At 57.1% G+C, this 22173-nt stretch overlaps 1 protein-coding gene across 8 annotated transcripts in view; it reads left to right on the top strand.

Moving 5' to 3' along the window:
* The window catches only part of KIAA0513 (KIAA0513 ortholog), a 28518-nt gene extending 6856 nt beyond the window's left edge, over positions 1-21662 (top strand). For 3 of the 8 annotated variants that reach the window (XM_049806769.1, XM_049806772.1, XM_049806768.1), the window contains exons 2-13: positions 9911-10405; positions 11249-11348; positions 11795-11868; positions 12021-12091; positions 12637-12844; positions 13310-13350; positions 13927-14005; positions 14326-14403; positions 16068-16097; positions 18704-18784; positions 19113-19207; positions 19327-21662. In XM_049806769.1, the coding sequence (XP_049662726.1) occupies positions 10068-10405; positions 11249-11348; positions 11795-11868; positions 12021-12091; positions 12637-12844; positions 13310-13350; positions 13927-14005; positions 14326-14403; positions 16068-16097; positions 18704-18784; positions 19113-19207; positions 19327-19376 (1245 nt within the window). In that variant the 5' untranslated portion in view covers positions 9911-10067 and the 3' untranslated portion in view covers positions 19377-21662. Of the gene's footprint in view, positions 1-1409; positions 1502-1890; positions 2080-8414; positions 8545-9910; positions 10406-11248; positions 11349-11794; positions 11869-12020; positions 12092-12636; positions 12845-13309; positions 13351-13926; positions 14010-14325; positions 14404-16067; positions 16098-18703; positions 18785-19112; positions 19208-19326 lie in introns of those variants that run through there. The other 5 variants (XM_049806773.1, XM_049806767.1, XM_049806771.1 and 2 more) reach the window with 5 other exon arrangements.
* Positions 21663-22173: the final 511 nt, after the last annotated feature.

Raw genomic sequence — 22173 nt, 5'->3', positions numbered from 1 at the left:
TGCCCATCTCCCATCCCGGTGCCGGAGGCTGGGTTTGGTTCGGCGCCAGGAGTGTGCGTGCCAGCTCATCGCTGGGGTTTCCATCTCCCACGCTCCGGTGCAAACCCCGGGTCAACAGCAGAAGCAACAGATAAAAAACACGACCTGCAAGTCGTGCTTTAAAGATCGGGCGTCCACGTGAAAACTCAACCGGCAAGAGCCGGCAAGGGGAAGGCAGTAAAATCCTCACCATCATGTTACATAAAAACTGAGGATCTGGGATGTGTTTTTACACGTCACTTGCAATTTCTGAAGTCTGACTTAATTATAATAATCACCCTCAGCAGACTGTCAATTAGTAATGCTCTTGGATTTCTGCTGAGCTCAAACTTTGTGTCACAAACGCATTCCTTCCTCCGTGGGCTGCTGCTGATGGGTGCGGGGAGCAGGCAGCATCCCCTCCGTGCGGGGACGGACGGGGCGTTGAGCAGTTTCATGCTAATTGGCACCATCTGAGCTCTCCCGATGAGGATGCTCCCTGGCAGGAGTGACTCACCCATCTCTCTCGCTTTTGACTCTCTTCCGAGGGTGCCCTTGTGCAGCAGCATCTGGGTTTGGCCAAGCTCTGCTGGGGATGCTGCAGTCCCCTCGGCACCGGTCCCAGCAATATTTCCCTGGGTTCCTACAATCTGCTGCTCATGGGTCACCCCCTCTACGGCATCTCCTGAGGGGAAAGATGCTGTTTTTACAGCTAAGCCTGTTTTTTGCTCCCTGTGGGTAGCTGAGCAGGACTGGCTATTGCTGCTGGTCCTCCGGGGCGTGCTGGGTCAGCGATCGCCTGTGGGGGGATGCTCTGATACAGGAGTACGAAAAGGGGCTCTGCTCTGGGTTGGGGTGATGCTGGAGCAGGGAGGATAAGCAGGACCGGGGATGCCATGCTGACACAGGGTTTTCCAACCTTCCCTTGCTGTCCCGGGGTACGTGCCACTGCCTGGGCAGTGCTGCGGAGCTGGGGGGGCTGCTGCTCCCCCAAAGCAACCCACTTCAGAGAGCCCGTTGGGTTAGTGTGGGCAGTGGCTAGTCAAGTGTCAGGACTGAGATGCCCTGGCAGAGAGGCTGACAAGGGCGGAGGTGGAGGGGTTAGTGGCCTCCTCTACGTGGTCGTTTGCTTCTCTTTGTATCAGAGACTCCCCCTTATTGTGAGCACCCCAAAATTGCCACCCAGGTATGTAACACCCCCTCTGGGACATCCCTCCCAGGGGTCTCGCCATTTCCCACTCTCCTATCTCTTGCCACAAAACCCCCGGAGCTTTTTCTCCAGCGGTGCCAGGGGAGAAGCCAGACTCCACCGACGCTGCCCTCCGAGCGAGCAATAATTCCCCCAAGTGCTGCCCTCATCCCACCGCACGCTGCACCGGCTGCTCTCACCTGGTTTCTCCTCCCCACTGGGGCTTTTTCTCCCTCTGATCTCAATTGGTACTTTTTTTCCCTGGAGTGGCTCATCTGGGGAGGAGCAGAGCAGGTAACTCACAATCCTCAGGGGTCTGAGGGGAGGCTTAAAAACCAGCTAAAGGTGATGGAAAGGTCCCCCTTTGATGGGGACCCCAGCTAATTTTGCTTAATATTTTGGATATCTGCGTGCGCGGGGGCTTGGACAGGCTGTTTTGGGGAGGGGGGTGCGTGTGATGAGATCGGCGTGGGAATCCCGCCACAAAGCAAGTGCTCTCGCGGGGGCTGCACGCTCGCCCCGTGCCGTAGGAAAACGAGACGTCCGCGCTCGGCCGGCCGTGAAAAACCGTGGGCGAAATTACACAATGGAGCTTTTTTTATTTTTTTTTTTTCCCCTTCTCCTTCTTCCGAGCCGGCGCCGCAGCCAGCCGGGCTCTGCGCGCAGCCGTGTGTGTGCCTGCGTGGGCACCCGGGGAGGCGGTGGGGGGGGACACACGTACACACACATACGATGCGCCTGAGCTCCGGAGGGAGGGATCGCATCGTTCCCGCATCGGCTGCTCCCCGGCGTGCCGGCCACGCTGGACCCAGCCTCGCCGAATGCCGCTGACCCGCCGGCGAGCGAAGGTGCGCCGAGGCTCCTGGGTGCAGGTAAAAGCCAGGGGAGGGAGGGAGGGATGGCAGCGATATAGGGGGGGGACACACACCAGCTCCGTTGTGACCCCGCAGGAGGACAGGCCTCGGCATGGCAGCACGGTCCCCTCCCTGCCGAGGTTTAATCCGTTCTCTTTCCCCATCTCATGCTGGGAGGTGATAACCAGGTTTCTCACGGCCCAGCCGCCGAGGCATCGCCGTTCCTATTTTAAACTCGACCCACCGGTGGGATGCAGTCATCCTCTCCGGGTAGGATGGAGGGTCCTCGGGTGCCCCACAGGTCCCTGGGCTCCATCAGTAAAAGGCTTTGGCCGCACTGCTGCGCCGGCTGCATCTTTAACCACGGACCCAGCAGTGGAGGCTGGAGGAGGCATCTCCCGTGGGAGTGGGGGGGGCTGAGAATGTTCGGGGCAGGGGAAACCCTCCCATGCCTTTCCGGGAAGCTCATTTCCAAAATACAGCCTGGCTCCCAGGATCCCTAGGTGAAATTTTGCCGGGTGAAAATGGGAATTGTAGAATAAATAGCTCCGTTTTGGGGCTCCCTGGGGATGTGTGTGCGTGGTGGAGTGTGTGTGGGGGGGAAGCTGGGCTGCTGGTGAGCATTAAAGCAGAAGCCGCTGCTCGGCACAAAAGCCGGGCTTACGCAGCACAGGTCTATTCAAGAGACATTTAATTCTCTTCTAAAGTCCAGGCAAACAGGGAGCTGCCATCTGGTGTCTGATGGCAGCGGGAAGAAAGGGCTCTTTGCAAAGCGGAGGCAAGTTGGGAGCTTGCTGGGCTTCAGATTGTCTTGAAATGGCTCCGGTTTTAAGGCTGAGCAAGCTGGCTTTGTAAAGTGACCCGTGTAGGTTAATGCTGGCTTTGGAAAGGGGAAGGGTCCTACCCACAGCTGCCCAAGCCGGCAGGCAGCAGAGCCCCGCAGGGCGATGCTGGGGCCAGGAGAAGAGCCACAGCCGGGGGGGAGACCCAGGGGACCAACGGTGTTCACATCACCTGCCAAAAATCCTGCATCAGGGGATGGGACCCCGGCCCCAGGCTCTCACCCCTCTCTCCGGCTCTCCCCGTCTTGGTGCAGCGCTGGGTGCTGATTCTGGCATGCACCGAGTGCGCGCGGTCTCTGCTCTGCCTGCGCGAGCACAGCTGAGCGCGGGTCTCGGCTCACAGCCTCCCCGGTATTCGGGGAATTATTTTTATTAAGTTGCAGAGGCTGTAACTTCTCCGCCTGGGAAGTGGCTGGGCAGTGTCTGCAGTCAGGGTAGCGCGGCTGCGCCTTGGCAAGGACGCAGCTTAAACCCTGGTAAAACGGGGAGCGTGTCCTCGCTGCCGGTGCAGGGAGCAGAGCAAATCTGCAGCGGGGACGGGCAAACTCAGTGTGGGGGAGTTTCACCTTCCCCAAGTCCCAGGGCTTGGTTAAGCAAAGAGGTTTGAAATGTTGGTGGGGTGCTTTGGGAGGAGGTACCTCCAGATTTAGGGTGGTTTCAGGGATCCAGCACTCTGGCTCTGTGTCCCCTAGCTGTGACCTTTCTGCCGGGGTGCTCTCACTGCGGGAGAGACACGGGGAACAAGACTGACCAGTTCCTCAGGAAGGAAACAGGCCGTTCCCTTCCACAGGGAGTTTTCCTTGGCAGAAACAAAGCTTTGCCCACGGTGCCTTTGCAGAGTCCTGCCGGGCTGGCTCAGCGCCCGCCGGGGCCGCTTCTCACCGCTGCAGAAGCGCTTTGCCAGGACGGACCCGTGGGTGCAGTGAAGGTGGGTGGCTGCACGGTGTCCCCGGGGAATGCCGGTACCCAGAGCCGCCCCAGCGGCCGCGGTGCAAGCGACGTGCCCGTGTGGGACCCTGCGGTCCAGTTCCGTGGTGGGCGATGCGAAGCTGGGCGGGGGGCTTGAGGGGATCTGGATGCGCTCGTGGGTGTGTTGTGGGTGGCTGAGATGAACGTGGATCTCCGTAGCGGGCTGCAGAGTGGAAAAGTGCCATCCCCCTTCCCGCAGGTTGGGAAGGACGTGTCCCCTGACACGGCTGGGAAATGGAGTGGTGGGACGTGTTTAGATCCCCTCTGCTGCAGGACAAGACCAAGCCCTGCCGTGGACAGGGTGAGATGCTGCCCACGCGCTGTGGGAGCATCTCTCTCGCTCCTCCGGCTCCGTACAGCAGCGGGGACGAACGCAGCCCTCGGTAGGGTATGGGTGCGCTGCTGGAGATCTTGGCGGAGCTCTTGGCTGTGTCGGTGGGTGGTAGCCAAAGGAGCAGAGCCGTCCCCTCTGGGCTGCCAAGCTGAGTCCTGCAAGAATATTTAATTGGGGCTTTTCGTCTTCCCTAGAGCAGCATCTCTAGTGGGGGATGCGAATGGACTGAATGTCCCCAGGGGCTTTCAGAGCCCTTGTACTACATGTCTGGGTGCCATCCCAGCACCCAGGGAGCAAAGGGACTGGAAGGAGGTACTCTCACAGCAATGAGAAGACAGCCAGAGGTTTCTTTGTTTTAATCACAGTTTTTAATCACCCCTGACAGCTCCAGGCTGGAGCACCATCTCCATGTAGGACGCAGATACGAGTGTGGGTTCGAGCGCTGTCATTATGCAGGATGCCACCCACAGCCTGAGCTGATAACGAGGATTAGCCGAGTTTGTCATCCAGGGCTGTCATCCAGCCCTGGGGACGGGGTGGGCAGGGGCTCACCAGGAGCCAAGCCCCGCGGCTCCGGGAGTGAGGAGAGCTCCGTCACAGGCTGGCCGAATCCTGCTCCTCACTGGGATTTCCATCGCCACAAACTGGGATTGGATCCTGCTTCCCAGGCATGAATTGCTGAGGTCCTGCAAGCATACCTGACCTCAGCACCCAGCAGTCCTGTAAAAAGCCCCAAGGGGAAACTCCATGCAGGGTTTAGGGATGCTGGGAGAGAGCATCTCATCCTGAAATCCCTGGAAAACGCAGTCTTGTGGCAGGATGTACCAAGAGTGGCATGGGGACACAGGCTGCTGGCACGGTGAGGGAGCTGCTGCTGCGGGGGTCCAGGTGGCCACTGGGTTTGGGTGGGACGATGGGGACTGTGGTGCTGGTGGGAGGGGGAGTTTTGGGTTTACCAAGTCACCTTGGCCAGGCCATTCATCTTGCAGGGTAATAACAGTCCCTGGGGTGGAGCGAAGGTGTTTGCCCTGGGAAGAGCATCACGCCCTCGGTGCATCGCTTGCACCAGTGCTGGCAGCAGCACGTGAGCACGGAGAGTCCCCGAAGGCTGTGCTCAAAGCCAGGCTGTGTCGTGTCCTTTATCCTCGCTGTTCTGCGGTCTCGGTCCTGTGGGTGCCAGTTCCACATCACTCGGTGAGGCTTTGGGGGTGATTTTTATTTTGCCTCTGTCTGTCATTTCCCCAGGCTTTGCGAGGAGAAGAAGAAATTCAGCTGCAAACCTAGACTGGGTGGTACTGTCCCCTGGAAAGGATGTGCTGGGACCAGGGTGGCTGGAGGATGACAAAGCTGCGACCTTCCCCTGAAATAGGGCAGAAAAAAGGTCTGCCCTCATCCCCAGCTCCATTGCTTTCCATCCCAGCTCCTTGTTCCTCCCTTCCTTTCCCGGCATTGGGTTTAAACATCCCATGGGTCCCTTCTGGGCTTGCACACGCCTGTCTCAGGGCAGAGCCACGCGACATCTCCAGTCCCTCCCTGCCGAACTCCTCAGGGCACCGACCCACCGGTAGTCCCAGGGCTTGGAGCTGCACAAACCAACTTGGTTTTGTTCCTCTCCCAGTGCTGGCAGCAGCATTACCCCTGGGTACCTGGGCATGGCGGGTCCTGCACCACCCATGGTTCTTACCGAGGGGGGGGGGGGGGGGGGTGTGTCAGCAGGTTTTGCTCCCTTCTTAGAGAGCTGAGATGTTGCAGGGGTTGATGCAGGTGGAGGAAGCAGCAAAACTGGGCAGTTCTCTTGTTGTGATGGGCCAGAAATGCTGAATTCAAAGGCAGATCGTGGATGAAAGCTGCTTGTACATGTATGTGCAGCTATAGGTGCGTCATTCAGATCTACCCCAGCACTTCTTTTCAGTGAAAAAACAGGCCTTTTCCAAAGTTTCAGGGCACTGTGGGTTTCTTGTGGCATATCCATGCATGGCTCCAGCCAGCTCTTTCTTCAGTGATGATGTTCCCAGGCTTGTGTCTCCAGCAGGAAGACGTGGATTTCTTGTACGCCAGATGCCCATGGGGAATACAGATGTGCTAGAAGATGCTTGCTTGCAAGAAAGCCTGTAGTCAGCTACATGCTACCTTGCCTGTCTGGTTGAGCTTTGTGGTTAAAGTCAGCCCAGGAACTGCAGAACCCCAAAGATGCTGAAACTCATGATGATGCTGAAACTCGTGACGTTGTAGTAAGGCTCCCGAGCAGCCGCAAAGCCCCTTTTTATTCCAGAGCCCATGTTAGCTCTCAAACTCGACCCAGCAGTGACAAGCTGGGAGCGGGATCCCCCAGGCTCTGCCTGGGCAGTGGTGGGACGTGCAGCCAAGCTGATCTCCACGTGCAGATGGAGCTGAGTGCTCAGGCTGCGGGAGCTGGGGCTCTCGGTTTGTATTTTGGCTATTCCTCTCCTGGATTTGTTCTGCTGGAGCAACAACTGGGTTGTGGAGTAGGTATGGGCTGAGTTTGAGGCTTGTTCTGGTTTTCAAGATCTTCTGGGCTCTGTGCTGAGAACCCAACAAGCTTGGAGGCTGTGGAGATGCCTGGGAAGCCTGGGCACCCACAGCAGCTCCCAGCACCTTGAAATAACTTTTGTGGCCTTTGTTCAAGGGCAGGACTTTATCATGAGCTGGTCAGGGAGTGGTTAAACTCTTTCTGGCCCTCAGCGAGCAGAACGTACTTACTAATGCTGCCTGCAGCCCCGGCCAAGTTTCTGCCGAGCTTTTGCAACGCTGCTTATAGCCGCTGTGAGTCCTGGGGTCTTGCTCAGCCTGCACCTCCAGTCCTCTCTCCCAGAAGGTCGTGGGACGCGTGTGCATGGAGAAGGGCATGAGGGGTGCTGGGAAAACACGGGTCAATGTGTTTTAGAGCAGTTGCCTGGGCAGTGGAGTGTGCCGAGAGCTGTGTGCGAGCTCCTGCAAACTGCTGTGTGCCGAGCAGTCCCTGACCTGCTGCTTGGAGAGGGCAGAGGCTGGTCGGGCAGCGATGCCACATCTGCCTGCTGTGCACATCTGGCAGAGAGCTCGGGAATGCCTCTCTGTCCCTCCTAGGCATTGGCATGGCCTGAAGCAGAGCCAGGGGCCACCATCACCCCAGTCCAGTCCCGTGTTCTTTCTGGTGATGTCTGGAGAAAATATGTTCCTCTGGAGGTGGTTGTCTCTGCCATGTGCCGCTGATGTGCTGGCACTGGGTTTCTGGGGCAGGACAGAACTGCCCAGAGCCAGAGCTGATGTCTGAGCAATGTGTCTTCATTTATATTTGTTTTCTAGAGCTGGAACTCCTTAAGCTTGGCTATGTCTTGCTCCTGAGCGGTGTGTTGCTTGGAGTAGCTTCTGCAAAGCTCTCCACTCGGCCGTGAGCAGGATGGGTGGCAGGCTGGGCACGGGAGAGGGACGATCAGAGGCTCTGGGACGGGCTATGCCCCCCACACGCACTTGCAAAGAATCAGTGGAGAAATGCTATCGTCTTCCCAAGTCACGTAGTGGGAGCAATCTGATTGGGGTGGATTCTTATAAGGATGCCCACCCGGTAGAGGAAATTCTGCAATTTCTTTAGAGGCTGCACATGAAAGGGGGCATGGGACCGTCACATGCCAAGGAGTGCCCAGCTCACAGGGTACCTGCACAAAGTCTTTTGGACGGGACTTTGTTCCGTGTCACATCTATGTGGTGCCTGTTACCTGGGCAGGTGGCTTTGTTGTCCCCACCAATTCCCTTCCATTAAGTGCTGAACTGAGAAAATATTCTCAAAAAGCTCTGACAGCTCGGTCTGCAGATCTTGCCACCTTCTGCTTCCAGGCACGCTCCCGAATGCGGTGCACGGGGGAAAAGCAACTTAGGGAGGGAGGCACATGCTGCAAAGCATGGCTGCGTGACGGTCCATCGCGTGCATCCTCACCCGCCTCCCCTTAAATTACACCCTGGGATGGTCAGAAACGAGCTCGTGCTGGCAGCCTTCTGAGGAGGCAGCTCTGCCCCCAAACCTGCAGGGCGCTGGAAGGGCTGACGGAGGAGTTCCCCATTCCAAAAAGGGATTTTGCAGCTGCCTTGGGAGTGGGAAGGGGCCGGTGGGCGGATGGATGAAGCTCAGCGTGATCCCTGCAGCTGGAAGGGTTGGTTGGAGGGGGTCACGCCGCCGGAGGGGGGTTGTAAAGCCAGGGCTGCAGCTGGCTGGCTCCCCACGGGCACGTCGCCAGTCCCTCCTGTGCCGCAGCCTCTCGGCTGCTCCTCCAACAGCCGATGTTCTCGGCGGCTCGCTGACTGCAGCAGCATCCTCACGGCTCTTCCAAGACCTGGGTTTAGGTGCGTACTGGGGGGGACGGGACACAGCGTGAGGGAGGGTGGGAGACCGAGGTGCCGGCGGAGAGGGGGAAAGAGACGGCTCGGTGTTTGGGTGCATGAGTTTCTGCAAGCCCAGGCGACTTTCCTTTTGGGTCTTTGCTGTGTCTTGGCCCCGGGGACATGGGTGAGAGGGGCTTTTCCAGGGTCTGATGCTCAGGGAGGGTGCAGCGTTGTCCTTCCCTCTCTGTCCTGGGGGGTCCCAGCACCCCGCTGACCCAAAGGAGGAGGGCACTGCTGGGAGAGTTGCTTCTCCTGTAGCTGATGGGTTATTTTCCCAGCCCCTGAGCTGGGACAGTGCTCTGTTTGGTGAAACACTTTAGATTTGGGTTCCTTCTGAACTCCTTTTTGTCTGATGAACTGGACATTGGTCCTTTGGGGTATGCTAGTCTTTGAGCCGAAAGAAATCTGGGTTGGTTTTTTATTTTTGCTCTGGGGGTAGTTGCCTGCGTCCTGGGATCAGTTCCCTCGAAGGCAGCGGGGCTGTGCTGCTGTCATGCTGCCCTGGGGTTGTCACTGCTGTACCTGTGCTGCTGTCCCTGCTCCTGTGCCGTCCTGCCTTGCCCTGCGCTGGCCCCGTGCCCGGCTGCTGCAGCGGAGCCGCTTGTCCCGGGCTCGCTTCTCAGAAGGCATCGCTTGCCACCTCCCAGGGCAGAAACACACTCGCTGGGGACACGAGTGACCCTCTGACGAAGAGGCACCTTCAGGACAGCCCCTTCTTTGTCCCTCTGCAGTCTGGGTTGGACACCAAAACTAATGAATCTGAGTGCAATCCAGAGCCCTACGTCCACATCCCATTACAGTTTCTGTTGCGTTCAGCACCCCTTTTTTCATTCCCGGTTTAAGTCGGTGGCATGTTTAACACTGGGATGCTCCACCCCAGAGATGGTCCCGTTTCCAAACGAGGTCAGGCAGACCCGTGAGCAGACAGGAGAGAAGGGAAGAGGAGGATGCTTTCTCCTCTTGGAAAATCACCAGGGTGTTTGCCAGCTGCTGGCTCACGCCGGCCCAGTTTTGCCCGTCAGGCTGCGAGATGTCACATCCCAAATGTGGCATATGGAGCTTGGGCTCAAATTATCTCTTTTCTGGGCTAAAGGATGAAAAACCCACTTGAACGGTGCAGAAAGCACACAAGCACTGCCTGGGTTTGCCTATTCCCATGGCTGATGGAGAGCAGCCAGCTCTGTCTGCCTGCTCTGTCCCTGTCTTGTCCATCCCTGCTGCTGGTGGGCATCCAGGGGACATCGTAGGTGGTGGTCTGTGTTCTCCTTGCCCAAGATCCACGGTGACAATTCCCTGTCCTCACTCTTGTCCTCCCCCTGTCTTTCAGATGTCCTGCGGTAACCCGTCCCCCCACAGAAGGGTCTGCCTGCCTTAGCCAACCCGTCCTCCCAGGCATCCTGCCGGCGATGGCCTCAATGCCTCAGTGAGGGGTGAAAGGACAAGGACCGAGTCCCCCCAACGCCACCACGTCCCCTGGGAGAGCCATGGAGGCCCCCCTGGATGTTCCCGTAGGGAACCTCATCGACTTCGATGCCGAAATGCCCACCTGCGTTCCCCCGGAGCCCTCTCCTCCCGCTGCCCCCAGCGGCAATGGGCATCTGGGGGATGCGGGGGACGTGGCCGGGGAGGAGAGCGATGCCACCGAGTCGGCGGACAGCGAGAATGACATGGGCGACTCTCCCAGGCGCTGGAGCGGCTACCGCCGGTCCTCCTCCGTCGAGTCCTTCTCCTCCAGCCAGAGCACCGAGTCGGCCCGGGACGAGGCGACGGCCGAGCGCCGGGAATTCATCCGGCACTATGTGGAGAAGATCTTCACCGGGGGGTGAGCGAGCAGGGCCGGCGAGCGCTGCTGAGCCTGCTGCCGGGGGATATCCCTCGGGATGCGATCTGGCTGCTTTCCCAGTCCGGGAGCGTCGGTTTGCGTCCTTTGCCCGCGCTTGGCTAACGCAGCTTGTTGCTCCTGGCCATAACGTGGCATCGGAGCTAAGGGGGGGATGCGGGCTCTGACTTGCACCCCTCTCTTGGGCATGTCCCGGCTCATCTTCCACCCCCAGCTTCTTTCCCCTTTTCTTTCTCCCTTTTCCCCTACCAGGGGCTCACCATGCCGGGGGTCTTGCCGTGCCGGGGGGTCTCCAGCTCCTCTCTCCTAATGGGCATCTCTGCTGATGTTCGTGCAAATGCCAGCAGCTCGCATGTGCCCCAGGGCCCTGCGGCAGCCCCTGGCTCTCCCCCCCGCCTTCCCCCCAGCCCTCCATCCATCCCAGCTCCCATCGCTGTGGTCTCCGTAATGCTGCGGCTCGCCGTGTCAAGCAGGATTGAGCAAACCGAGCGTGACGAGCAGCAACAGGGGTTGTTTTTGCTCTGGGGCAGAGCGCCTGTCTCTGGAGCTCAGTTTCTGCTCGGGCTGTCCTTGGCTCTTCCCTTCTCCCTCTGCCTTTGGTTTTCCCCCCTGCCAGGGAGGAACAAAAGAGCAGCGTAAGCAGAGGGATGACAAAATGGATGGTCCCCTTCCCCTCTTCCTCTGCTTTCCTCCCGGCATCGCAGCACCGGGATGCTGCTGCCGAGAGGGATGACGTGGGGAACCTGAGCCATGCTGGCTGGATGGGGGATGCTGGCCACCTCTTCTACTTTAATGGTGTGGTTTTTTTCTTTTTCCCCATTTCAGAGAGGATTTGGACCAAGAAGAGAAGGCCAGGTTTGGTGAGCTCTGCAGCAGCGAGAACGGGAAGGGCAGGGAGTGGTTTGCGAGATACGTGAGTGCCCAGGTAAGGGGAGAGATGGGCGAAGGAGCGGCGATCCTGTACCAGGGCAGGAGGATCAGGCCAGGGGAATTTAGCAATACCCCAAAGCAATATTTTTGGAGGGCAGGAATTCAGGGAAAAGGAGGAACTTCAGTACAGGGAGATGCAGAAGTGAATAAATGCATCTCGAGGCAGTTAAATACATGCTTGTTGCAATGTGGGAGAAAAGTCATCTGTTTTATTTAAAATGAAATCCCATCAGTACTTAGAAACGTCCTATTCCCTAGAAAAACAATTCAGAGAGGCAAACGGCCGTCTCCAAGAGGGAAGCCCGACTGCCTGTGCTCTCTTCCCAATCTCCCTGCAGCAGAGGGGGGGCCCGGGGGGGGGTGGGCTGAGGTTGCCCTTGCTGCTTGCGGCAGGCAGGTGCCCTGCAAAGCTGTGCTGAACCCTGGGCTTTGTACCTGCAGCGCTGCAACTCCAAGTGCGTCTCGGAGCAGACCTTCTACCGCCTGATGCAGTCGTTCGCCCTTGTGCTGTTTGAGTAAGTCGGGGGGGGGGGGGGGGGGTTAGGGCTTCGTTGCAAACACCGAAAGCCCCTGAGATTGGAGCCATGGCTCGAGGAGGGGCAGCAACCACGGGGGTGCTTGGGTTGCCGTCGCTGGGTGCCTTCACTGAATCCTCCCTCCGTGTCAGGTGTCACCAGATGGATGACTTCAGCCCTGCCAAGAACCTCATGACCATGTGTTTCACCTACTACTACATCGGTAAGAGGTGCCTGCACCCTTGGGCTTTGCTTGGGCTGGAGACCAGTGGTGAAGTCTGCCCTGTGCGTGGGAAGCGTGATGGAGGGGTACCCAAGCTTGGTTTACTCTGGCTGACTCCGATACTGAACAGAAAAGAGTCTCCGTGACGGAGAAGCTGTGCAAACCTGCCAGAGACCCTCGCTGGGGTGGTAGCTCATGCTGGTGCTGGTTTGTCATTGCTTCTAGCCAGAGATGCTTGTACGTGGCAATGCCCAGATGTTGCCTGACCCTGGGGATGTGATGTGAATGCCCCAGCCCAGAAGCACCTTGGCTTATTGCTTGGTGCGATAAGGAGTGGTGGTCACTCCTCCCTGAGGGGCTGGATTTTCTAACCAAAATGGGGAGGAGGATAAAGACCTACAGGAACTGGGATGGGATGGGGTCTGGGCCATTTCCATCTGGCTCCTGGTCTCCGTGGTATATCTTGTAGCTGGGAGCAGGTCCCCCAGGAGCTGGCAGCACCCAGGACCATGGGGCCAACCGAGCTCCTGACATGTTGCCCGCAGGCAAGACCCACGCGTTGCCCTTGGAGGCCAAGGAGAAGCCCATGGGCAGCATCGACTCGTACCTTAAGTCGGCGAACAGCTGGCTGGCAGAGAAGAAGGACATTGCCGAGCGGCTGCTGAAAAACACATCGGCCAAGACGGAGAACGTCAAGGGCTTCTTCGGGGGCCTGGAGACCAAACTGAAGGGTCCTACCACCAAAAAGAGCGAGTGGGTACCACTCCGTTGGGTAGCCGGGGTGGGCTGAGGCAGGCACCTGTAACGTGACCAAGCCAGAAACCTCCTGGGTGTAAGGCCACCATGAGCCAGGGGTTATCATGGCCAAGATTATCAAGGTTATCATGGGAAGATGGCCTCTAGTCCCGTGCTTCATACTTTGGTCATTGGCATCTCATGGTCTGGTGGGAGTCCTGTCTCCCTTGGGCATGGAGATACGTGGTTCAAGGAGACGGTGCTGTTGCTTTGTGGTCTTCTGCATCATCTCTGTACTGGGTCTGACTGGGATGGACATCACAGTCTCTTAGCCACCTTTCTGGCCCTGGAAACAGTGGCACAGGAGCAGGGGGGGGTCTTTCAAATGAAGGTGCTCCCCTTGCCAGGGGGGCCGGGGCCTTGCCACATGGGCTGTCAGGGGGACAGGCTGTTTGGGAGCTGACACTGATTTCTGTGCCACAGCGAAGGTGAGGACAAACCAAAGGAGAAGCTGAAGAAGACGGGTGAGTGGAATCAGCATTGCTGAAGTAGGCATGGTCAAGGCATCCCCAGGGAAGGAACGAGGGTTGGGAGTGGTACGAGATGACCGGCATTGCTGGACCTGTGGGGTGGGGAGAAGCGCAGGAAAGACCGATGCTGTCTCCTCTGAGCTCCTAGAGAAGTGCTCCAAAGGAGCATTCACAGCTCCTTGCTTTGGAGCAACCACAGCTCTTGTCCGACAAGGACGTCTTGTGGCATCTTGTCCTCTGGCACAGGTTGCAGAGGTTTGGGCATCCACTGCCTCTGAGCTTTTGTGTTGCACCAGTCTACCCCCCGGTAGCTGTGTGTGCTACCAAACCAGCAGTCCAGCCCCTCAGGTAACCTCCTGGGCCATCCACACCTTGATCAGAGCTAATATTTGCCCACAGAGGGCAGCCAAAGCTCCTCTTCATGTTGCTGAGGTTGGGGATGAGTATTTGGTTTGCAAACCTTGCCGTCATGGCTGCTTGGATGCCCAACTCGCAGGGGGGGACAAAGTCTGCATGGGTGGGAAGATGGGAGGCATCCAGACCTTGGCATGTAACTGTGTGTCCCCACAGTTTCTGTGCAGAGCCCAGAGGAGGAGAAGAAAGGAGAGAAGATCTACTTGTACATGCACCTCAAGCAGCAGCCAATCTGGTAAAGCCTCCCCGGGGAAGGGATTTGTCCTCCTTGCCCACACATTCCCAGATGTTCACGAGTGCTTTGAAGCTGCTGCTGCCCCTAAAAAAGGTGGCCATGGCTTTTACATATCCCTGGCGCTAGGGAGAGTGTGTGTCTGCAGATGCAGAAGGAGCTGGTTTCAAAAATGGATCAAATCTGCCAGACTTGCTTAGCCCCCTCCCTTGAATCATCTCCTGGCCCCTGGGCAGTGGGTGAGCTCGGTCCTGGGAGGACTCGGGGACAAGCTGTGGGAGATGGAAAGTGGTCGTCCCCAACATCTTCCTCCCTCCCTACAGGCACAACCTGCGGTTTTGGAACGCCGCCTTCTTCGACGCCGTGCACTGTGAGCGAAGGAAGAGATCCCCCACCACCAGGTAGGACACGTCCCCGTGGGAAAAGGAGATGCCGTGTCCCCTCCAGCCCCTCCGGCATTCCCTCCTGTTCCCGGCAGTCCTAAGCATTACCCACCGTGGGGAAACGCTCTGCTTTCTGCCCCTGACTGGAAATCTGCTGGGGCCACTGGGCTGTGGGGTGGGCAGGTGAGATCAGCATCTTCTCAGGGATTTGGGAGCAGGAAGGTTATCTTGCTCGTTTTGCATCATTTTTGCAAGAACAAAGCCCTGGAGCTGCGCCCAGAAAACCCAGCTAGGGTTCAGGCTGTTGGTGCTTAGTTTGTAAGCAGATCTGGGAAAAGATGTTTGGTGCAGCCCTTCGGGGAGGAGATGCTCTGGGTCCCGGCTGTCCCCAGGAGAGCGGTGGAAGTTGCTGCCAGTGCAGCATGGGGACCGAGCCCCGGCAGCCAGCAAAGATGAGAACTGGAGACAGCAGCATGGTCAGCCTCAAGAGCTGGGAGCATTGGGATAAACCCTCTGCAAACTGAAGGGGCTGCTTATTTCGGAGGGTGGCTGTGTGCAGGGAGCATTTGGGTGCTCGGGCATGGGGACCCCACGGGTTGCAAGGGTGGGCGAGACGCTTGCCAGGCTCATGCCCATCTCTTGCTCCACCATGGAGCTGCCACGAGGGCTCGAGCAATTCACTCCTCTCTCGACCACAGTTTCACCCCTTCGAAGCCGGACCGTCCCGCTGCGTGTCTGTGCGGTGCTTTGAGGCTTTGAGCTCTCGGGGTGAGAGTCGTTGAGCTCGGACCGTTTGAACAGCCCTTTTTCTGAGAAGTGACGGCACTTCTTGAAGCAGCCATCCCTCCTGCATCCTCCCCAAACCCTGAGCTAAGCCATGGCAGCCCTGGCTCACACCATGGGATGCTCTGCCAGGCTCAGCACACCGATCAATCTCTGCTTTCTCCTTTATTGCTTTTCTTTTTTTTCGAAGCAAGCCACTGAAAGAACCTATTGAACAGTAACGTAACCATAACTGCGTTTGCTTTGATTAAGCCCCAAATTAGCAGCAGCAAATGTCTCACAAGGACATACGCCACCGGCAGCTGCTCTCTGCTCCGAGCGCCTTTCTCAATTAATCTGATGGCTGAGTCTGCCTCCGCTGCAGAAACAAGCCTGACTAACAAATAAGCTTCGGGACCTGCAGCCTGGAGTACTCCGAGTATCTCAGGGGGGGTTGGAAGGTGGTGGTGACCCTCCCTTAGTCCTCTGGAGAGGATAATGGAAACCACTGGGTGAACTGGGATGCTGCTTGCTGGACCAAGGATTAAAATCCCTGGCAGGAGGAGCTGGTTGGTGAGGGCTGGTGTCCCAGGAGCTGGGTTTGAAATGCCAGGGACGGTGCTTGGCCACGGCAGGCGTCCGCAGGGTCCGTGGTGATGGGGTTGTGACCATCTCTGTGGGGTGGCCAGGCTGCGTCCTCCGGGGGCTGCAGTGAGAGCTGGGGAGGTTTTTTCTCCTCTCAGTGGGGAGGGCAGGGGGGGAAGGAACCAGAACTAAACTCCTCTTTTTCTCTCTCTTTCCTCTCTCTGCCTCTAACAACCTTCTTCCGTCTCTTCTTCTCTCCTTTCCCCTCCATCCCTCTATTTTGCATGATCTTTCACGCACCACTTTTGTCGGCTCCGTTTCTGCTGCCGCTCCAGAGGGAACACTGGGGAGGAAGAGGAGAAGAGGTGTGTCTGTCCCCGTACTTCGGTGCATTAGTGTCCAGAGGCCGACGCTCACTTCAGGTCCAAATCCTGCCCTGGGGAGGGGGGTAACGTGTTTCAGGGGGGCTCTGAAAGGCCCTTTCTCCACCAAGGAGGAACGGCCGCTGGAGGTTTGACTTCATGTGCATCTCAAAAGATGAGATCTGTTCCTCTTTAATGCGGCTTTTTAAAAAGAAGCCCCACAAGTTTTGAGCTGTGATATTTTCCTGTGGGAATCGGATGCCCAGCTGCTGGGGAAGCCGAGGGCTTGTGCCGGGAACGGTTCCCAGGGCAGGTTTTGGACATGAACTGAGTCTCTTCGTGGAGAAAGCATCCCTCTCTCCTGTCCTTCCCGCTTGCTCCCAGCTTCTGCTGCCACATAGAGGTGCTGAGGATCCTTTGCCAGCTGGAAAAGCTGTTCCTTCTATTTGTTTTTAGTGCACTCTTGTGCTGCCATCCCTAGATAAAAAGAAAAATGCAAATAGGGCTGCATGTCACGATTGCGAGCGTGTCCTCTGGGCTGCAAAGCTCAAAGCCCGCCACATCCACCCGCGCTCCAAGCTGGGATCAGGGCAGGGGGAGAGTCGTTGCTGTCTTGCTGGAGGCATGGGATATTTGATCTTGGAGCAAATCACTCCAAGTGATGGCATTAGCAAGAGGATGAGGGTTCTTTGAAGCTTGGCGGTAAATCTTCCACGTGGCTAAGGCATGCACCGGCAAATGGATAACTTCAATATTGCTCAAATAGAGCATCGCTCAGGTTAGCTGTGCGGGCTGAAACGCTGTCGCCGAAAGACGAGTGATGCCGAGCAGCCAAAGCCACGTCTCACTGGCGCGGTTCTCGCCAGCGCCCGGCCATGGCGAGGCTTTCCTGGGTATGCCGAAATACAGGCAAGTGTTAGCACAGCCCATGGGATTACGCGCCCCTGCGCCTGCCCTGCTGTGCCCGTATAAAGATCAAAGGGTTTGAGTAAAGCCACATGTGGGCTTCCCCCATTCCCAGGCATGTTACTCCCGAATAACAAGCCAGAAGCACGGCGAATTTTTCTTGGGCACTTTGATAATGTTTTTTCTCCCTCCTTCCTCCCTCAAAAACATAAAAAGGCAGGAAAAGAATAGTTACAAACATGCTTCTTCTGTAAGTGGGCCAGTGGGATCTGTGAAGTTTTGCTTCCAGATTTCAAAGCCCCTTAATTTGATTCTTCTTTCTTTTCAGCCTCCAGATTTAGATGTGGGTTTTATTTGCTATTGTAAGCTTTATCAGGGAGAAATTACACCTTTTTTTTCCTTTTTTTTTTTTTTAAATCCCTTCAACCATATCGTATAAGTTTCCAGAGCCCTATAAATATAAGCAGCTCAGCCCTGGAGACCGAAGGCTCAGCTCAGCAGCTTTTGCACGCCCGGGCTGGGCTGACGTGAGTGAGGACAGGTTCCCCTTCGTGGGCTCAGCCTGACTAAGCACTCATCCTTTTCCAGTTTCAGCAACACAAACATGCTCTGGGGCTGAGCTAGCCTCACTCAATTTACTGTGAGACACCCTTCTTCCCAGCCACTGTTTCCACCCGACACAGCTTCTCCCATCCTGCTTGGTGTGCCGGCGAGCTAGTGCGAGCTACAAGCGCGCGATCCGCTCCTGTTGTTCTCCTCTTCCTTCTATTTTTCTTCTACCTATCCCTGTTTTTTCCTTGCTTTTTCTCCTCTTATCCTTGGCTGTAACCTCACCTGACTTTTTCTCGGGACGGGGCTGGCTTCACCCCGGAGCTGTAGTTTCCCCGGCGTGCATGCACTGAGCTCCCCCTGCCACCACCTGAGCGTTGCACCACCACGGTGACATTTCTGTGACACAGGCTTTATTCCCAAAGCCCCCCAGGTGGGACACCTGGATGGGGACTCCTGGCACCGCTAGAAGTTGCAAACTTCTAGAACTTAACACCCCCCACCCCCCCCCTTCCTTTAAGGCAATGCTGCGGTTGTGTTTGCCGGGGAGCCAGAGCAGAGCCGGGGCATCCTCGGGGCAGCGCTGTGATTTTGGCCCCGAGTGGGGCCATGGGGAGGGATGTGGGAGCACCCCCTGTGCTTTTGGAGGGCGAGGTATGTTTGGGGAGCAGCTTGCTTGGGGAGTTGGAGCCCCGCTACAGATGGGGGAGATGTGCCTGGTACCCCCCCCCCCCCAGTACCCCTCCTGGGTTGGTGGGGGGCTTCAGCAGAGCCCTGCTGGGATGCCCATCCCCAAGAGCTGCAACCCCCCGCTGCTCCTTCGCTGGTCCCCCTCGCTGAAGCGACGGCACCGAAGGTGAGAGACGTGAGTTCTGTGCTGGAGAGGCCACTGCTATTTCCTAGCTATTTTCCTAGAAAGCCAAGGTTGAAGATGACTTTTTTCCCGGGGTGTCTCTTGCTTTACCCCCAGGGCGAGAGATCTGCGGATGGATGCGTGTGTGCGAGCTCATCCAGCGCTGCATGTGGGCTGGCAGCCGAGGGGCTCTCGCTGCCCTCCTGTCCTCAGCCAGCGTGGTCCCGGGGAAGGGGGGGATGCAGGCAAGGGGGGGGGTCCCGGGGTGATGGCGATGCCAGAACGGGTTTGTGCGTTGCAGGGAGAAGTGGTGCCACATGACGCAGGAGGAGCGTGACGACAGCCTCCGCTTCAACGAGAACATCACCTTCGGGCAGCTGGGGTGAGCAGGGCACGGGGACCGTCCCTCCTGCAGCCGGGTCCTGCGGTTTCGGCCTCTCCAGCTGTGGGTGGGATGCCTTAGAGATGTTCCCCCCACCGGGGACATTTCTTGACGATGCAGAGGATGCTTGGTGCTTCTCCCCGGGGACCTGCTCCTGCCCTTTACTTTGCAAATCCAGGCACCACGGGGTCCCAGCACGCTGTCCCGCAGCCGAGCATCATCCCAGCACCCGCTACAAGGGGCTGCGGGAATGAAGAGGAGGGTGGTGGGGGGGAAGAAAAGGCAGCCTGTCCCTGCCCTCGCCAAAAGCATCTCTGTCCTTCCTCAGCACCTTCATTCACAACATGCTGGCGTTTGGCCTGAACAAGAAGCTCTGCAGCGACTTCCTAAAGAAGCAGGCGACCATCGGCAATTTGGACGAAGGTAGGGGTGAGCCCGGGGAGATGCGCACCCCCTTTGTGTGGTCCCAGAGGGATGGAGCCCGCCTGCCTGGCCGGGATGCTTTGGCACCCTCCCAGTGCCCTTTTCTTTCTCCTCCGCAGAGCAATACAAGCTGCTCAGCGACCACATCGAGCAGATGGCCACCGAATAGCCGCCTGGCCGGCACGCTGCGGCGGAGAGATGGCAGCCAGAGCGGGTGGGGAGGGGAGAGAAACCCACCTCCGGGGCTACCTGAAACTGAAGCTGGGCTACTTAAAAAAAAAAAAAAAAAAGATCACACACACAAGCTGCAATAAAACCTGCATGATCATCCACCAAACTTTAGAGCTGCACCAGGGCAGCCTGTAGAAATAGGAGCCAAACAGCTCCCCCCGCCCCGCCAGACCCCTCCAGCATCTATTTTCAGAGTAGACAGTCCCAGAAGTGTATTTTGTCAGTTAAAAAAAAAAAAAAAGAAGAGAAAAGCAAAAAGACAGTGACTGCTGCTGCCCCCAGGTGTGTTTATGAGGGCTGGATCGCTGTGTCTCCAGCCCCCCCACGAAACGCCGCCTGTGGTCTTTGGTGTTTCGTAGCACAACGGCAGCAAGCGCAGAGCTGCCAAACACATTTGCTGCTCGGTGCCTTTCCGAGGCTGCCGTGGACGGTGGTAAATCCGGAGGAATCCAAGGCTGCGAGTCTCCTGCTGCCTTTCCCCGCCGGCATCCGCTGGGTGAGAACAACAGAGGCTGGAGCTGGAGCAGGGATGCGGGAGGTGATGGCAGGGACCGCATCCAGCCTCTGGGGCCGCATCCAGCCACCGAAGGGAAGCCACTGCCGGGGGAGAGCAGCCGGCTCTGCCTCCAGTTTGACCCATCTCCTTCCGTAGTGAGGCACCGGGTGTTCACAGCACATGGGTTTGTCCCGGCAATGCAGGAGCCGGCTGCTGAGAATGGCGAGAATGGGGATGCCGTAGCTGATGGGAGGCTCTGGGTCAGTCTGGCAACAAGTTGGGTTGTGGTGTGTATCCAGGGATGTCACCACTGGCCGGGGGACATGGGCAGTGTGGCGGCTTGCTGGGAGCAGGGATGGGGCTAGCAAAGTGCTGCTGCCTTCCTTGGGAGGTGAAGGGAAATCCTTCCCTTGGGAAACCTTCCCTCAGCTGCCTGTGTGATTTTGTACCTCTGGGCAGAGAGAAAACGCAGTTCGCTCCATACCATTAGCCTGGATGAGCAGGAAAAAAAGCCACGGCCTTGGGCGGGATTGCCAGGAGAGGAGGCAGAGGAGCTCCACGCGAAAGCGGCTTGGGAGGAGGTAGCAAAGCAGCAGCGAGGCAGATTCCCCCTGCGCCCACTCCCTGCTGCATCGTCAGCGTCGGGGCTGCCGCAGGCTTGCGACGTTTCCCAAAGCCTCCTGGCTTCCCGCAGCGGCCGTGGTATTAGATTAATCGCCCTCCTTGCCCAGGCTGCAGCTCACTGCCCTTCTCCTTCCCCAGCCCCTTCGCTCCAGCTGATCATCAATCAAACCTGAAATAGCCCTGTCTTAAGTACATCTCCTATTCTGCTCGAGTGATGGCAGCTACCCGGTATGCAGCATATCTGGTTTTTTTTTTCCACCGTGGACCTTGGCACAGTGTTTGCAGAGAGGCTGGGGACACGGGGACATCGCTGCTCCCCTCCGCAGGGTGCGTCCCTGCTCTGATGGGACCCGGTCGGTTCTGCCCGTGGGGTCAGAAAACCCCAGCCCCATGCAACCAAGGGTTCAGCACTCAGTCTCACCCCAAAAACATTCTCCTGAAACATAAGTCCATGTTTCAAGGGACCGTCAGTGCAATTTTTCCCCATGCTGTCAGCCGTAACCCGTAAGATAAATAACATAACAGGGTTTTTTTTTTCCATGTAGCTCTTCGTTTTTGGTGTCATTTCCTAGCATTAAAATGAGACTTTTACCTAAGCTGGGCTTCCCTTGCTGCTGGGGCTGGGACTCTGCTCCGGAGCTGGCTCTTGTAGAAGGATCGGATCCAGCACCGGCTTTCCCTTGGCCATTCCTAAACCTGGGCAGAGTTATGGGAGAAAGGATTTTGTCGGGGTGAGGTGCTGCCAGAGGGGACTAACGTGCACCCCTTGCCCCAGCGAACACCTTTCTGATGGAAAGGATGTGCTGGAGCACAAGCATCAGGCAGCTCAGCACCAAGACCTGCATCCAGGAGCATCCCATCCCTGCGGCATCCCTGTGTCTGTCTCCACTCGGGTCTTACTGGAATCCTGCTTTGTTTCTTTAGTATTACTTTTTTTTTCCAACATGAAAAAAAGAGTTTAGCGGTGAAATATATATTATTTGCATGTGTATTTTTCTAAAAAAAAAATAAAATAAAATAAAATTTAAAAAAGTCCATAAACCCTTCTCAACTGGGACTGTGTGGAAGATGGGGTAAGAGAGAGAGATTGGAATAAAATGTCTTAAAAATTACTTTCTCGCTCAACCGTTGTCATGTGCTTTAATCAGATGGATCTTCTCCCTGCTCAGCCTCGATGGTCCCTGGTGCCTTCCCCAGCTCAGCCCCTGCCAGCTTCTCCCTTTTGATGACCTACTTTTTTAATAGGGTAAAATTGATGCACCTTTTAAAGAAATGTTAGCGTTTGCCCTGGAGCCAGCTAGGCACATGAGGGAGATTTAATTTTTATTTTTTTTTCCCCTGTGCGCTCAATCTCTGCCAGTCGCCGCCGATCTGACAGTGGAGCTGGGATCCTGCTCTGGCCTCGGGACATTTGATTTCACTGTATTTAAAAATCAATTACTCAGTATTATCTTATTAAAAAAAGATGTTCCCTTGGATTAATGGGCTGGGAGTGTCATCCTCCACCCAGGCTTCAGAGACCATATCCCCTCAAGTCTCCGTATGGCCAAGCGAGCCTGTTCTCTCCCCTGCAGCGCTGGTTTCTTTCTCGAGAGCAGGGTTTCATGGCCACCTT

Source organism: Accipiter gentilis, chromosome 7 (genome assembly GCF_929443795.1).
Source record: "Accipiter gentilis chromosome 7, bAccGen1.1, whole genome shotgun sequence".
In the NCBI taxonomy this organism is placed as follows: Eukaryota; Metazoa; Chordata; class Aves; order Accipitriformes; family Accipitridae; genus Astur; species Astur gentilis.
This window is presented reverse-complemented; position numbering and strand designations above follow the sequence as displayed.